The sequence below is a fragment of the Bombus terrestris genome, chromosome 13 (assembly GCF_910591885.1).
Source record: "Bombus terrestris chromosome 13, iyBomTerr1.2, whole genome shotgun sequence".
Classification (NCBI taxonomy): domain Eukaryota; kingdom Metazoa; phylum Arthropoda; class Insecta; order Hymenoptera; family Apidae; genus Bombus; species Bombus terrestris.
This window is the reverse complement of record NC_063281.1, coordinates 14,111,739-14,127,828: the sequence shown is the minus strand read 5'-3', so window position 1 is coordinate 14,127,828 and position 16,090 is coordinate 14,111,739. Positions and strand designations below refer to the sequence as shown.

General features: G+C 41.4%; 1 protein-coding gene across 11 annotated transcripts in view; it reads left to right on the top strand.

Annotated features, from left to right (window-relative positions):
- Nucleotides 1-15,083, top strand: part of LOC100650010 (echinoderm microtubule-associated protein-like 2) — a 31,617-nt gene extending 16,534 nt beyond the window's left edge. For 6 of the 11 annotated variants that reach the window (XM_048411276.1, XM_048411272.1, XM_048411274.1 and 3 more), the window contains 17 exons: nucleotides 95-325; nucleotides 1,008-1,170; nucleotides 1,844-1,957; nucleotides 3,057-3,185; nucleotides 4,074-4,142; nucleotides 7,874-8,179; nucleotides 8,580-8,652; nucleotides 8,931-9,137; nucleotides 9,467-9,704; nucleotides 10,151-10,308; nucleotides 10,616-10,873; nucleotides 11,310-11,447; nucleotides 11,536-11,652; nucleotides 12,547-12,570; nucleotides 13,099-13,186; nucleotides 13,353-13,579; nucleotides 13,794-15,083. In XM_048411276.1, the coding sequence (XP_048267233.1) occupies nucleotides 100-325; nucleotides 1,008-1,170; nucleotides 1,844-1,957; nucleotides 3,057-3,185; nucleotides 4,074-4,142; nucleotides 7,874-8,179; nucleotides 8,580-8,652; nucleotides 8,931-9,137; nucleotides 9,467-9,704; nucleotides 10,151-10,308; nucleotides 10,616-10,873; nucleotides 11,310-11,447; nucleotides 11,536-11,652; nucleotides 12,547-12,570; nucleotides 13,099-13,186; nucleotides 13,353-13,579; nucleotides 13,794-13,922 (2,664 nt within the window). In that variant the 5' untranslated portion in view covers nucleotides 95-99 and the 3' untranslated portion in view covers nucleotides 13,923-15,083. The remainder of the gene's footprint in view (nucleotides 1-94; nucleotides 326-1,007; nucleotides 1,171-1,843; nucleotides 1,958-3,056; nucleotides 3,186-4,073; nucleotides 4,143-7,873; nucleotides 8,180-8,579; nucleotides 8,653-8,930; nucleotides 9,138-9,466; nucleotides 9,705-10,150; nucleotides 10,309-10,615; nucleotides 10,874-11,309; nucleotides 11,448-11,535; nucleotides 11,653-12,546; nucleotides 12,571-13,098; nucleotides 13,187-13,352; nucleotides 13,580-13,793) is intronic. The other 5 variants (XM_048411278.1, XM_048411277.1, XM_012315425.3 and 2 more) reach the window with 5 other exon arrangements.
- Nucleotides 15,084-16,090: the final 1,007 nt, after the last annotated feature.

Here is a 16,090-nt window from a genome sequence, read left to right as displayed (position 1 = left end):
CTGTGAAATAGCCTTTGAATGTTTACAGGACGAAAGAATTCCCACGTTTCATCGCCATATTTTTATTCCATTGAACGCGAATTCGCTTTTACAGACGAGATGCTGGAGTGCGAGACCGGATCGCTGTTAGGCCGAGTCGCGGACCTCGAGAGGCAATCCTTGGCGCAGAGGGACGAGATAGTTTGTCTTCGAGCTACTCTGGCGGATGCGCTGAGGCGAATTGCCCAGCTGGAAGGACGCGAGAAAAGAGAGGATGAGAGAAACGAGAGGAGAAACGAAAGAATAGTGTCCTCGCCCTTAAGGAACGGTCATGTATCGCTTAGAAGTGAGTACGCGTTGTACGTTACAGCCGCGATCCTTGCGCGAATTAATTCGCACGTTCTTCGCGAATACATCTAGATGTATGATTTTCAATGATCATTAGGAATAGAAGATGTATATGTAAATATGTATGTTCGTTGCGCAGTTATTAGCGAGTAGCGGAAAAAGGAAGAAACGACGAGGAAAAGATTGGCGTGGATATGGAGAAAATCGATGGTTCGTTGGAAATGGATATTCGCGAGTTTCGGCTACGGCTTCGATTAACTTGCGAAAATGGACCGCGGATTAGAAAAGGGAAGGATATAAATTTTCGAGACACGAAAGCCCGTATCGCGGCTAGGAATTCCAAAGTTTCGAAGCTAATTGTTACGGAAGCCGTAGAGGCACGTCGCAAATCGCAGATACGGGGAAGCCTCGCGAGTTTCAGCCCATTTGAAACAAAGTTCATCGGGTGTAGCTGTTAACACGCGACTGGTTAGGGTCATGTTTCGTTACCTTCGCGTTTCATAGAGCAATCGGTGCGCTTCGAGGTGAATTCCGGGCTGCTACTGGTTCTAAACGAATCTAAACGAAACGTAAAACTGAAAGAGAAACGGACCGCGTGTTCCCTGTGCTTTACGCCTCTTGGTCTGCTTCTGTAAAAAGTGATCGATAACGTTACGTTGTTGATATTTCGTGTGTCTCAGGTAATCAAAATTCAACACCCCAGAAAGACATACGTTTACGACAAACTGGCGGCTCTTGTCTGAGGAATTCGTCTTCGTCAGGATCTTCTCAGGATATTCGAGAGTCGATCTCCAGTCCACGGAGACCGGTCAGTTACACGCACTCGTCGCAACTTCCTCAACGGTATTTATATCATTTGAAACTTTTCCAACCAAGTCTTCGGAATATACGATATCTCTTTTTCTTTAATGCACCTGTATTTACCTATGTGCCACGATATGTACAGGGTGTACAGAAAGTAAGTAAGTAAGTAAGTAAGTAAGTAAAAAGATTTTGAAATTCATACATATTGTAATCTATCGATCAGCAGGAACGAAAGTCTGGAGAAAATAATGGGTCGCAAATGATCGCTTTTCACGGGAAAGATGTTAAAATTTCAATAATTCTTAAATCAGCTTTATTCGTCGTATATTTATATTTATACGTTTATATCTACGTCTACCTTTAGTAAAAGAAGAAATAACGTGCTGCCGATGAAACAGCAAGAATATATCAATTACAGATATATCAGAACACAGAAACATAAGAAGAATTTTACGCACGACGATATGATTTTCAGCGACTAATTTAACAATTTCGCGATCACGACAATCGATATTGCGACATTTAAATGCATTTCAAAGGCAAAATTTTGTTTACAAATGTCCGCCGATTCCAAGATTTAGAATCACGCTACGATCCTCGTCACGCTTACTTTCTTTACCCTCTGTGCAAAGTATATTATATACAAATATCGTTTGGCAAAAATTCCAGTTATGGACTGGAATAGACGGAGCAAATTAAACTGAATTTTCAGAAGGTCAGTTCATTACCAATCAACGGGTTCGTTACACTCGGACAGTCCCAGTAGTAGTAGCGTTTCCCCGGTGCCATCGCCGAGTCCTAGAGCCACGCCACTGCCAGTAGCCAGGTACACGTTTTCCAACGAAATTCATTCATCTTCTATTTCGTTCGTAGTTTTCTTACTTAAATAAGAATGCCAGCAATTTCGTTATATTTGACGTAGAAAGCGATTAGTAGACGGTATAGCGGAAAACGACGACCATTCGAAACGAAACAAATCGAAAGGAACGTGGTCGCCTTGCTTACCAACTCGTTACCCTTGTATGCAAAACTTACCGCTTCCATTAGATCAAGGATTTAAGTAGATATTCTTTTCGATGTGCATGTCGTCGAATACAATTACGATTGTTCGAATTACGATTTAGCGGTATAAATTGGAAACAAGTTTCTATTCTTTGAATAAATACCCTTCGAGAAATCATTCTCTTTGGTACTTGTTCGTAGTGAAATGCAAGCCATATATTTATCGATGTTATTGCTATAAATTATTACTCTGTCGTTGTTTTGTTAATTTTATAGAGCATGAAAGTTCCGAAGAGACGTAGTAGTATGGTCTTCTGCTTTCGAATTTATTACAGATGTTAGAGACGAAACGCTAGATACAGAGAAATCTAATCCTTTCAAACGATATCCGGCCGAATCGTATACGTATCTTTCAGGTTTCGGATCGTATCTAGAGAAAACGCGTTATAGTAGACAAATGATGTGGAATTCTGCGGAAAAATCTTAGGCCACGTACCAAACGGTGGATTCGCAGGATTTCTTTTTACATTGAATAGGACGTAAACGTTAGAAAGAGCGTAACCTGATTAAAAATCACGAACAAACGTTGTACACATACGCGCACGCGTAGAAACGTCCGCCTTGAATCGGGCGAGAATAAAGGAAAAAGAGGAGAAAAACTGCGTATCGGGGTTAAGCGATTACCGATGCGAGTGGTAATTGGTAAAAGGGCGGTGAATCGAGTTGTCGCCTGCTCTTGTCAAATCGTTTGATATTTAAACGTCGATATCGTTGAAACGAATATATAATACGAATAATAACGGAGAACGAGAGAGGCGAATTTCATTGAACTCGAGATAAATCGAATCCTGGCTACAGAGTGACAATTTCGTCATACAGGTAACGAGATTTTTTCGTCACAGAGTAATCCTGTTATTCGATAGATCGCCGACAGCGAGATCGAACGGGCCACCGCAAAGCAGCTTAAGAAGGGCGAAACGGTGGTCGTCGACGGGCGACTTTACGCATTCCCCGCAAAATCAGGGAAGCAATTCGCAACTTGTCAGTAACAGGTAAGCAGGGGATCGATATTATTAACGAGCGAGTGCACATTTGCCTGCTTTCGTGATTTCCCTCTTTTTCACACACCGATTCTGGTCGAACCCTCTCTCGGTGCACATTTTCGCTTCTATGAACGTTTTACGTTAAGCGACGGTCGAACGTGCTTTTTCTTCTTGAATGAACGAAAGTAAACGGAGCGCGCGCCTACACAAGTACAAACGCCTTTCGGTTTGTCGAACCATTAAAGTGCAATTTCCTCTCGAAAAAATTCCAACAGCCGTCACGGTGAACGATCGTCTATAATCGTCGTTAAAGTCCTTAAAGAAACCATTTGTTGCTTGTTTTAACGTCAAAACGATGCTACAGGCAGTTTGTACATTTGCTCGTACCAATTCGTTTCTGGATGTCGAGTCGTCGTGGTTCGTACGAGATTCGCGAGAGTCGCGTCACCGTTGCATAACATCTCTTCTTTTTGCTTGTAAAATACGTATTTACGTATTTCTACCCTTGGAACTTTACAAGTCGAATCTGAAAAGTAAATATCACCCGTCGATCGACAAAGCGGCGAACAGGGCAACGGACTATCGATTGTGTCTCGCGATGTGAATTCACTTCGCAGCTCATTAATCGTCAAAAGCGTGTAACTATCTGTCGGTTGCTTTTCATTCGCTCGAGCTTCCCTTTGGTGGCAACTGAATCGAGAGAGCGCTGCCGGAAGTGTATAATTCTGCTCATCGCGGGGGAGAGCGGGCAAATCGTCCATGAAAAAGAAAAGAAAAGCACGTACGTTTCGTCGCGAAATTCCTGTTTCTTTCTCTCTGTTCTTTTTTTCTTTGTATTACTATTATTCTCTTTGTTTTGCACCGCATGGTTTTCGTTTGCATTTTCGTTCATTATAGATTCTCAGCCTCCACCAAGTCTCTGTTCAACCTCTTCAAGCCACCGGCGCTGAACAACGTGAAACACGGGTAAATAAAGATATTTTTTCGCACTTTCCGATTTTCGTAGCGCAACCTTTGCAAGCTTTACCTTTTCGTGGCCCTAAAACCATTTTATAGACGCAAATCGGTAAATTAATAATCAAAAGCTCGTTGAATAGCAAATAACAACTTTAGTTGTCAACCTTATTGTTATTTACTTATATATACGATAAAAAGGAATACTGTATTCTCTCTCTCTCTCTCTCTCCTTCTCATTTCATGATTATAAGACAATTTTATGCAAATAAATATAAGATATTTGCTCCCGATACCGGATAAAATCTGTCGATACGACTTTGCGCGGATAAACGCAATTTGACTTGTAGTAAAAGCACGATTCGATGTATATATAGGATGTTTCCGAAATCGTAATATCGTACGACCGGAAAGGGAGCGATTCCAGTGACGTTAATGAAGAGGCCGTTATCGTAACGTTCGTCTCTATGGCCTGCGTTTATAGCCGCGCATTTATGACCTTCGCGAAAAAGGCAAAGCGTCGGCGTATATGTGTTTGCGTAATTTGACCAGACTAATAACGGTATGGGAATAATTAGGGAGTATTGGATGTGCGATGTTGGTATTGGATCGTGTATATGTTGAATGCGGAGTAGAAAATTTTAAGTTAGTTCGCGCTTCTTTAATTCGTCGAGCAAGAATCTGTCTGCCACGTCAAACGCGTTTGTTCTAAATATATTTTCGACTTACTTTTACACCGGGCATCGCTCGCTTTCCGGTTTCACCACGACTTTGGAAACACCCTGTATCTTTTACAGTTTAAATACTCGAGCGAGACATATGAGTTTCACTAGTCACGAAAGGGTTAAGCGAATGAACACGCCATGTGCGCGTTGCACGTTGCACGTTGCACGTTGCACGTTGCACGTTACACGTTGCATGGTGCACATTGTACGTTGTACACATGTACAGCCGGTTTTAAGACGTACCTTTTTACACCTCTTTCAGGTGAGTGGTGAAAGGCATGGATAATTTTTCGTTCGCGCGTTACTTCTCGCGATCTTTTACGATTAATTTCTTTCGGTAGTACTGATCGATGAATCGAGGCCCGATAAAGCGAGAAAAACGTCGTCATTGTCGCGTTACGTATCCGTACGATGTAAATATTTGCCTGTACCTCGGAAACCGACAAAAATAATTATCGAGACGATGAAAATCGTCGGCCCATACCGTATGGTTGCAACAGATGTACCAGTTAACGTTATACTTGTAACTGGTACTTGGAACTGAATTTCAGTAAGCTTGCCGAATTTCGTGAACTTGGCGATATCGTACTACGATAACGTGGCATGCCGTTAATTACCATAATCAAAGTTACCTTCGACGTTCGACCTCGCACGCGGATAACACGAGGTTGCGCGAGATTGCCGTTGGCGATGATGAGCACACACCTTCGCAGCGTAGAACGAAGAAAAGGTCCGTGCATGCGTTGCGTTTTTACGCCAAAACCACGAAGAACCTTTTTAATTTTTATTTCAATTTTAAATGAGAAACGCTTATTTGGAACGTAGTAACTCGAGCATGACTTTCTTTTCGTTCGTGAAAGGAATATCTTGTTTGGAACGCGGTTCGCCTTCTTATTTCTCCTCGATCAGCCCTCCGTAACCCACTGTACATTCGAGGAACGTTTCGGGGACGCATTTCTCGGTCTCTGGATTTGTGATCGTGGTAAAAATTCCAAGACTCGGCCTAATAGCGAGACACGTCTGTTCGAACGGGTGAGTTATCGAATACCAGATGGTTCGTGTTTTCCTCGCCGCGATCTTACTTTATATATCTATATCTATATATGTATATATATGTAGATATCTGACAAAAAAAGAAGAAAAGAAACAGTACGACGATCGCGTAAGGAAAAATGTGCGTAGTTCTTTAAACGTTTGAAAAAATTGATCGAAGCACGCCGTATTCGCGCTATATCGAAAAACGCAATCGTAAATTCCGTTGAACGATTCGAGACGAACAAAGACCGCGGCGTATAGCCGATATGCAAACGGCATGGAATCAGGCGAATCCACGCGTTAAAGGCTATCCGCGATACACGTAAAGAGAACAGCGAGACGTTGCTGCCCCGTATAGATTCGGACACGATAATCCAAGGAATACTTGGCTGAAAGCACGACTACGAGGCAACAGGTACGAACGAAAGTCACGTGGATAACGGGCCGTTTAGCGCATAGCAAGCACCGCCATTGCATTCCCGAAGAAAGTGAATCGCGATTCTTGTCGTTATACAACCGTGAATTCCCCGTTTCCTGGTACACGCCGATGCGTTTTCAGCGTACCTTAGACGCTTGGCAAAAAATTTGTCAGGTAACGAAAGTTCCTTTTCACGCTTTACCGATTCATTTACCGGCTATCCGTTTAACCGTTCTGGCTCGCTATTTGAACGCGCTTCCGTACTTTGACTATCCGGTCAGAAGGTTCGCTTGCATGCAAAAATTCTACTCCATACGGTCGAGCTTGCGTAATTTTTGTTAACATGCTACGTAACAGTTAACGAATTCATGACACGGAAATTGTTTCAACCTTACAAGTAGATAGATTCTGTTCGCTTAAAGGGAGGAATTTTACGTCTGTTTCTCCTAATGTGTTTTCAAACTAGGGGTTATTCGACGCATAGCCAAGTAGAACAATATCGTAGCATGCTCTGCGAGCCACACTCTGCAACGTATTTGTATCGATGGAATAATCTGCGTCGTATATCTCGTGGAATATTCGATTCGACGAGATATCCGACGCGGCAGCGACTGGATAATATTCGGTTCGCTCCGATCGGCATTCATCGGAATGGTTCACGGTCGCCGTTAACGCAAAAAAGGTGGTTTCGATCGAGAAAAGAACGAACGACCTCCGCGTCTCGCCGAATCACCAGTTTCGGACATTTCGAACGAGTCGTAAATCGCGTCTCGAATGGTAGACAGTCGTTGATCGTAATCGAGTCGCGAAGGAGAACAGACGACCGAGCAAAAAGGAAGGCCAAAGTGACGTAACGTGGTAACGCGCAGAACTATGCCCGCTTGAGTAATAAAAGCAGCCTCGCGCACCACGCGTGAGTCACTCTTCCCTGATTTCTCGAACACGTCGCCACGGAAAATTGCGCGTTTTCGTGATTTCGATCGATATATCGGTATATCGGTATATCGGTTCGAGCTCGATAGGTGTAACGCTATCCGTGAAACTAAAACGAATCGATAAGACACGGTGATTATTCTTCTTTCGTTCTTTTAGAGCGGCCCTCGATCGACTATATCGAGGCCTGTTCGTTCCTTTGGTAAAAACTGAAATGAAAGTAAATAAAGCGATTGTCGTAGTACGACGGCTATCGACGCGAAAGTTGATAAATGACGGATAAAAGTGGAAAGTAGTACTGCCACGCGGTAACGCGTTGACCGAGGAAACGTGAAATGCGAACGTTTCTCGTTTTTGCAAGAAAGACCGATCGTTGCGAGTTGATCGTGGAAAGTATCGTGGAAAGTAATAATGGAAATTTGAACGTACGCGATAGCGAACGAAAGAAAGTTATTTCGAGATATTGGTAGCTGTTCGCCTCGAACGATCGAAACTTACCTACCTTGGTATCTACCGTTTCTTATCCTTATCCGGGTCTATATAAATTCTCGCTTCGAACGAATCCACTTTGGTACTGAAAAAAGGTTGGTTCGCACGAACGGATTAAAAGGAGCGTATCTATGAATTCGCAGTACCAGAGACATGCAGTACAACGAGGAGGAAAGCACCGTCCGCATGTACCTACGGGGTCGGCCCGTCGTCCTTTACGTCCCGACGCCTTTGACGGAGTTGTACGACCTTCACAAAGTCAGCACACCGCCCCAGAGTAAACTAAAACTCGACTGGGTGTACGGTTACCGAGGCAGAGACTGTCGAAGTAATCTGCATCTGCTGCCAACCGGGGAAATCGTTTATTTCGTCGCGGCCGTAGTGGTCTTGTACAACATGGAAGAGCATAGCCAGAGGCACTACTTGGGTCATACGGACGATATCAAATGGTGGGTTAATCGAATTCATGCGTGGATCTGCTCCGTCGATCTTAATGATCGTGCGGAACTAATGGCGGCGGTATCGCGTCTTCGAACGGCTTTCCTCTCCATCTTTCTACCGAACCGAAAGAATGTCAATTAATTTCATTGGATTTCTCGTCTTCGGAAACGAGATCGTTCGCTCGCGGTTGTAAAATCCAAGATGCTACGCTCGTCCAACGAATAGATTAACAAAAATCAAGAAAATCCTTCTCCTCGCGTATGCGTATGTCAACATCTGCCGTCAAAAGATTTCTTATTTGAACTAGTAAATCTGTTTTTCTCTCTCTCTCTCTTTCTCTCTCTCCATCCTCTTTTTCTCCATTCGACTTGTCGCGTGGCTTTTTATATTAATTGAGAAATATTTTAGCATAGCGATCCACCCAAACAAACTCGTGGTCGCCACTGGACAAGTGTGTGGAACCGACAGACGAGATGCCATGGTAAGAACGTATTATATTAGATTTTACCAGGGTTGGACGAAGAGTAATACTTTAAAAACGATGATCGACGATACCGACGTTTGACACGCCTACGATATGTTTGGAAGGCGTGATAAAATCGCAGCAAGATATCGTGTAATTGTAGTTGAAGGGAATCGGTTCAAAATTTACCTATTACCTCCGTTAGGAGTTGTTGTAACATCGAAGGTGTATTGCTTCTCGTTCGACCCTCGCACATACCACGCGCGTACAAGAAATATATTGCGAATTTTTCTCAGCCTCACATAAGGATATGGAACTCGGTCAGTTTGACCACTCTTTGCGTGATTGGCAACGGCGAGTTCGACGGCTCGATTTGTTGTCTCTCGTTCTCGAAAGCGGACGGTGGAAATTACCTGTGCGCCATCGACGAGACTTCCGATCACAACATTTCGATCTGGGATTGGCAGAAAGGAGAACGAGGTACCAAAGTGACTGAAACAAAGGTACGTTCCGATCAACGTTGGTTTCGCTCTGTGCGCGATTACAGATTTAAGTAACGCAGACTCGTCGAGATTAATCTCGTACGAATGTACTTTCGTTGCGACTTTTCATTCGATTGAAAAATGTTTGAGATTTCTGTTACGATACTTGATATTTTAGCGCTATTTGTTAGACACCGTGTGTATGTACGCGCATATATTCGATTGGATGCCGTCCGAACGGATCGAAGGAACAAAAAGAGTTTGCTCGACAAAGCAAACCCACTTCGGTACTTCACGGCGATTCGAAACCGGAACCGGCCCATTTTATGAACGACGATTGTCAATTGCAGTGCTCGGTGGACACGGTGGTATGCGCCGAATGGCATCCGCTGGAACGGAACCAGATCGTGTCCTGCGGGAAGGGACACGTGTCCTTCTGGTCCCTCGATAACGGTGGCATGCTGTACAAACGGATGGGCATTTTCGAGAGCAGAGAAAAGCCAAGATACGTTACCTGTGTGGCGTTTAATCAGAGCGGTGACGTTCTTACTGGCGATAGCAACGGTAACATCATCGTTTGGGGCAGAGGTAAGAGGAATTTCGTGTTACTGTTCGCACCGGCCGTTGATGTATCGCGGCTAGTAAAAGTCACTTTGCGTAGGAAAATGAACAGAAAGCAGAAACTATGTATATAACGCGTACATGTTTCTGTATACAGGATAGTATGCCACGACACGGTCAGTCAACGCAGATTGTCGAAAGGACAATACAGATACAAATGCATTTTTCTTTCAAGTTTCAAGCCTAAAAGTATTTCGAGTTATTTCAAGATATTACTACTATGTTATTACTAAGTGATTCGACTTACACCATATCGCTTATAGATCGTCGATCGTAAAAAATGTATAGTTTTGTCGCGCGTTTGATACTTGCCGTCATAATCGCAGTATTATACGCGTAAAGATAATATAACATCCTATATTTGTAATAATAACAATCTTTTGATCGTAACATTTCTTTTTCTCTTTTTATAGGAACAAACACGATTTCGAAGATAGCGAGGAACATTCACGAAGGATCTATATTTTCGATTTGCGTTTTGAAAGATGGTTTTATCGTCACCGGAGGTGGCAAAGATGGCAAAATATTGTATTTCGACGAATCGTTAAACCTGACGGGGGAAGAAGCACAAGTAAGCTTAAGAAGATAATACCGCTGCTGTCCTTTGAGGTTAATCGCGACCCTTAAAAATTAAAACGCAATAATTTACTTAAGCTTATTCTTATCTAACGACGTTTATCGTTTCGAGTTGACACTTTGCCCATCGATTTTTCCTTATACGTTATAGTTGTTAGCGTTAATGGTAACAGAGATGCAGCCGATAAGATACACAAGCCTGCACAGGCAAACTAGATCGTCGAATTTCTTCAAAATACTTTGAGTACATGCAGTGGCAGTATTATCGCGTTAACGTTAATATAATATGTCCGATTTATTAGATCGAGGATCATTTTGGCGGGATTCGAACGCTCGCAGAAGGCAGAGGTTCACAGTTGCTGATTGGAACAACCAGGAATTGCATTTTAGTCGGCGATGTGGGAATGGGATTTAGTCCGGCGATGTTGGGACACGCCGAAGAAGTTTGGGGACTGGCAGCTCATCCGACTTTACCGCAGTTTGCAACAGCAGGCCACGATAGGTTGTTGCAAATGTGGGATAGTCTCAGTCACACTGTGGTCTGGAGCAAAGATATCGGGGTAAATTGTAACTTAGATTGGAATAGCATCTAACAGAAGCGACGACTCGATCTCACCGAGTTATTTTTCCGTCTATTAATCTAAGTTTTAAAGGCCCCGAGCTCGCTTTAACGTCCTAATGTTCCAAACCTATGAATTCGTCGTTGGAACAACCGTATTGGGATACGACGTTGAGAAAACCGTTTTCGCACCGTTCTACGCGAACGTGTAACTTAAACTTTCGTTCCGGAACTGTTTTTCGTTCCGACTCGCCTTGTACATGGATTGCCGAAGCTTTCGAAATAAACGATAATTGCTAACGACGCGTCGGCCGTATCTCGATCGTTATGCACAAATAAAGATAAACGTTGAATACTTTGTGCGCAGATTGTGAGAAAGAACGAGTGTACCGTAACTATAATTCTGCAGCGATTGAACAGAATTTTCATTCACTTAGGAGCAAGCACAGAGCATCGGGTTCACACCAGACGGTAATGTTATGGTGGTCGGATGCACTTCCGGAAAATGGTTAGCCATCGACAGTGAAACTCGAGAATTATACACTCATCACAGCGATGGGTCCGAACCTATTCAGGTAAAACTCCTTATAGTTGTTTTATTTCTCATCGCGATAAACTTTACTTCGCTAACGACTCTCTAACGATCGTGCGTTTTCCTTTCAGGTCGTTAGATTCTCACCGGATGGAACGCTATTAGCTCTGGGTTCCAGAGACAATTATATTTATGTTTATCAGGTAAACGAAGATGCGGTCAAATATAGTCGAGTTGGACGATGTATGGTAAGATCGTTTTCTTCGTTACAAATTTCCTTACCTAATACAAAAAATTAACGCATCTATAGAACACGGATTTGTTACCATGTACATATAATACGATCATTATTGTTGGCATTGAAATTTTTCAGTCGATTGACTTTTCAATATTTTATTTTATTATACGCATTGTAGTGCAACTGGTGCAATTCCAAACTGTCTGATAATTCTAATTTTTTATATTCTTCGTATACCGTAAATGTCGTACATATATACATGCATAAGCAAGTTGAGAAAATATACTCGTATATTTGATATTGAATCGATGGGTTTAAAATTTGCTGTACAAACTGCTTTTATGTATTCAAGTTATACCATAGCATTTGTATAATATAAAAGGCACTCGACGATACTCGTACTTTTAGATGTTCGTTCGACCAGTGTTTCTACATAGTACTTTCATTTACGAGCGTGTTGTAATATATATATACACAGAGACGATTCGTTTCAGACAAATACACGCCTTGTTTGAAAAATTTATACATAGTTTCTCATGGAATATGAATGGAAGTAAATGTATCGGCTGAATGTAAAACTACACGCATTGTAAATATTTCATTGTTCGTTGCTCGTTCTGCGATATTAAAGCGATAGCTAAAGAGAATTAACATTATAATGCATTGTTTCGACCACAAGGATCGACATATATATTTAAGCGAAGTACGCGTAATTAGGGCATACAAATTATCGTAAATCATAGCGATATCGTAGTCCCATCGTACATAATATTTAATTTACGAAGAAAGCTGGTAACAATTCGCAACCACGCGTTCGATATAAATTTACTTGCGATTAGAGGTTAGAGATTAGAGTCGTAAAATCAAAAATATCATAATACATACGTTCTTTCTTCGTTTCTAGCCAAAGAGGATACGCAGGCGTGGTGTAAGACACGTTTTTAGTTGATCAAAGAACCGAAAAGAGACATTATGTTACAAAATCATTTATTCTACAATTTCGTAAAAGTAATTTCATCGATTTTTCGAAAAAAGAAGGAGAAATACGCAGAGGAAATACAGTATTCAGTACTTTACGCAATAATTTCTATGGCAGATGTATTTTCAACAGAACAATCATGCAAATGTACTATTCCATGGACGATATAATGTCTCTAAAAATGATACGATATTGCCACAGCTATTTATAGCCGCATATGAGCAGATATTTCTTTTTAAAAATTGCTTACGTCAAGCACGCACGGTAGTCATTGTCTGCTGCACAAACTATTGGCGCTCCTTTCGTAGTAATGGCTGTAAACTCGGACACTCCCAGCTGTTTCGCGAAGCTAATCATTTTATTATAATGTTATATCATTTTTTTATACGCAGCTTATAGAGAGAGAGAGAGAGAGAGAGAGAGAGAGAGAAGCGAGGAATATTTTTTCATTGCTTAGATGGCAAAAATTTGTTTCAGGGACATTCGAGTTTCATAACTCATTTGGATTGGTCAATGGACGGACAATATTTACGTAGCAACAGCGGAGATTATGAACTGCTATATTGTAAGTAAATTAACTTGCGTCCTACCTATAATTACAATTTCTATATGTTTGTGCAACGTTTTTGCATTTTATAAGTAAAACATTTGCCAGTTGAAGGGCTTATCTACGCTTCGATAATGATTTATTATATTTTATTTAATAATCAACGATACGTATAAAATCGCAGGGAATCCCGGAGTTTGTCGTCAGATCCCACAACCGTCGATGATGAGGGACATGGACTGGGCGAGTCACACCTGTGTAATATCCTTCGAAACGATCGGGATATGGCCGGAAGGAGCCGATGGTACAGACGTAAATAATTGTACTCGTAGCGGTGATTCCAAGTTGCTCGCAACCGGCGACGATTTCGGAAAAGTCAAGCTGTTCTCTTATCCCGCTTGTCAACCGAAGGTATAGTATTCGATATAGTATTATTTAGCTAAGTAAATTGTAAATTTAGTGTTAAGTAAATGGCAGAGTAAATGCCTGAGAACGATACATGAGCGATGTAACGTTACGATATATAACTACGATATAACGATTCAGAGGTCAGGCATGCCTCATAAAGAAGAGAAAGCAATAAATACTTGATAGCTATAAACGAGAATAAATTTGCTTGTTTCAGTCGCTGTGTCATGCGTACGGTGGTCATTCGAGTCACGTTACGAACGTATCGTTCCTTCAAGACGATACGCGACTAATTTCCACTGGCGGAAGTGACACGAGCGTTCTTCAATGGATCGTAAATTACTAACTCTGTTAACTTACGAATCGAGTCGAGTGGAAAACGGACAAACGGCGAAAGTACGAAGCACCACAAAATAGCATTCGGCATAACCTGCCGAATTTAGTGACCGCGCTATTCTCGTTGCTAGCTGAAGGAGGAGTCGAAAGAAACAAACGGCGTCGGTTGCGACCGTGGAGAGGAAAACTCCTGGTTTAAAGAAAGGGGAACAGGAAAAATGCTGCGTATAGTTAAATAATTTTACTCTTTAAGTGTCCTTTACGAATCAATGACTGAAAGTCACGACGCTAATTTCTTATTATCGTTAGTCACGAACGATCTTGATCCGTAATTTTGCGCTGCGAAAACAAGACGACGTGAAAATATTAGTGAAATCTTGTCAGCCGATGTGGCGAACGATATAATAGACTATACTTGGTCAATTAGTACGTAATAACGTAACGAAGTGTCTTTTTCATATTTCACGTATTTACAACTATTTTTCGAACGCCGAAGCGCCGCCGACTTTACAAATTTATGCGAGTGTTGTTCGTCTAGTAATCGCTGACGAAACGCACCGTGATCTTTTCCACGCAAACACACAAATTGCACAGTTCGTACATAAGTAGATATATACTTTCGTATAATTAGTGGCGATAAAATGAAGTTGAGCGACTTTCAACCGATTTGATAGGAAACGTTGACATTCCAATTGCTCGTGCCCGTGAAAAAGGTAGGATTATCGTTATCCTCTAGCCTGTGCAGCCACGTAAATTCTATTTCTTCTGAACGTTAGCTATCACGCTACCGGCCACCACCCAACAATGCGTTTATTTTTCGCGAATAGATCGTTATCGATTTTAGTTACTGTAAGCTTATCTTGCGACGGTACGAGCCCTTAAAGCAATTTTAAATAACGAGAGCCAAAATAGATCGAGCGAAGAGTATGCGAGTTGGGGAGAGCGACAAAAATTGCGAGATAATAGGATAACCGATTAATCGGTTAAATTGTTCAAATTATTGAAATTGTTCTATTTCGTCGGAAAATCGTGGTACACGCGTTGTGTATTTATGTTTGGTCTGCTACTAATTTTTTTTTTTTCTTCTTCTTTTTCAGAAATACGATATTTCTGTAATGCAGGCTTTTTTTGTAATGCTTCTGAAAATATGAATAAAAACGTGGACGAAGAACGTCTTGAATTTTATCCAATAACCGGATTATATTTCACCTAATTACATTCTTGTCACGCACCGTAGGTATAAATCTGTTACGGTCATCAACAGACATACACTTTCTCGTTTCACGTTATGTCGAAGCTATGTACGTACGTATGTATATACGTTGTTCGAAGTTTGGCCACTGTCGTTGGTTTTAGATCGATGCACTCTAACGAACATCCTAATGGAAAGAAATTGAAAATATCGCGTTCAACGTTGCATTTGTCGAATTATTACATCGATCGGTCTGATACGTGTGATTCATATAATTCCGGTCGTATTATGAAAGATACTTCGAATCAGATGATGATGAGGTAAAGCTATCGAGAATGACAAATTTATAATGCAACGATATAATATTATAAATAGATATTACATTTGAAAACCAAATGAGCAAAAATGACTACTGTAATTAATAATTATCGTGCTTTTATGTTACCATTCGATGACTAAGAGACAATAATTGATTCGCAGATTAATTAAGTCTGTATTATCTATCACCTATTCCACGATCAAATCTATCAAATCTACGTTACACTCTGTTCTTAATATTCGACGTTTGAATAAAGTTATTTATACGTGTAATACGTTATAGCTTTCAATTAATAAATAGAATTAAACGATACAGCGTCGCGTTTGAAGTATCACGTTGTGCGTCGAGCTTATTAATATTAAACAAATATTAAAGTTAGAGGAATTAAAGCGATGTTGTATTCGGGCGAAGAATAGACTATAGATAGCCACGTTGACCGGCACAATTATCGAACAATGAAACTTCGTATAACATAGGAAAATACTTGTGTACGATTATTGAAATGTAAGGTTTGCGCGATTAGCGTACTTTCGACTTACGTTTGGCCCAGTTCTTTGGTCATATTCTCTAGGATTAAGGCGTAAAAGTTTGCGGACGTCATACACTGGCAACCGTGTCGCCTCGGTTTCGCAAGTTTCCACGGCTTAAAATTCAGTTTAGACGCAGA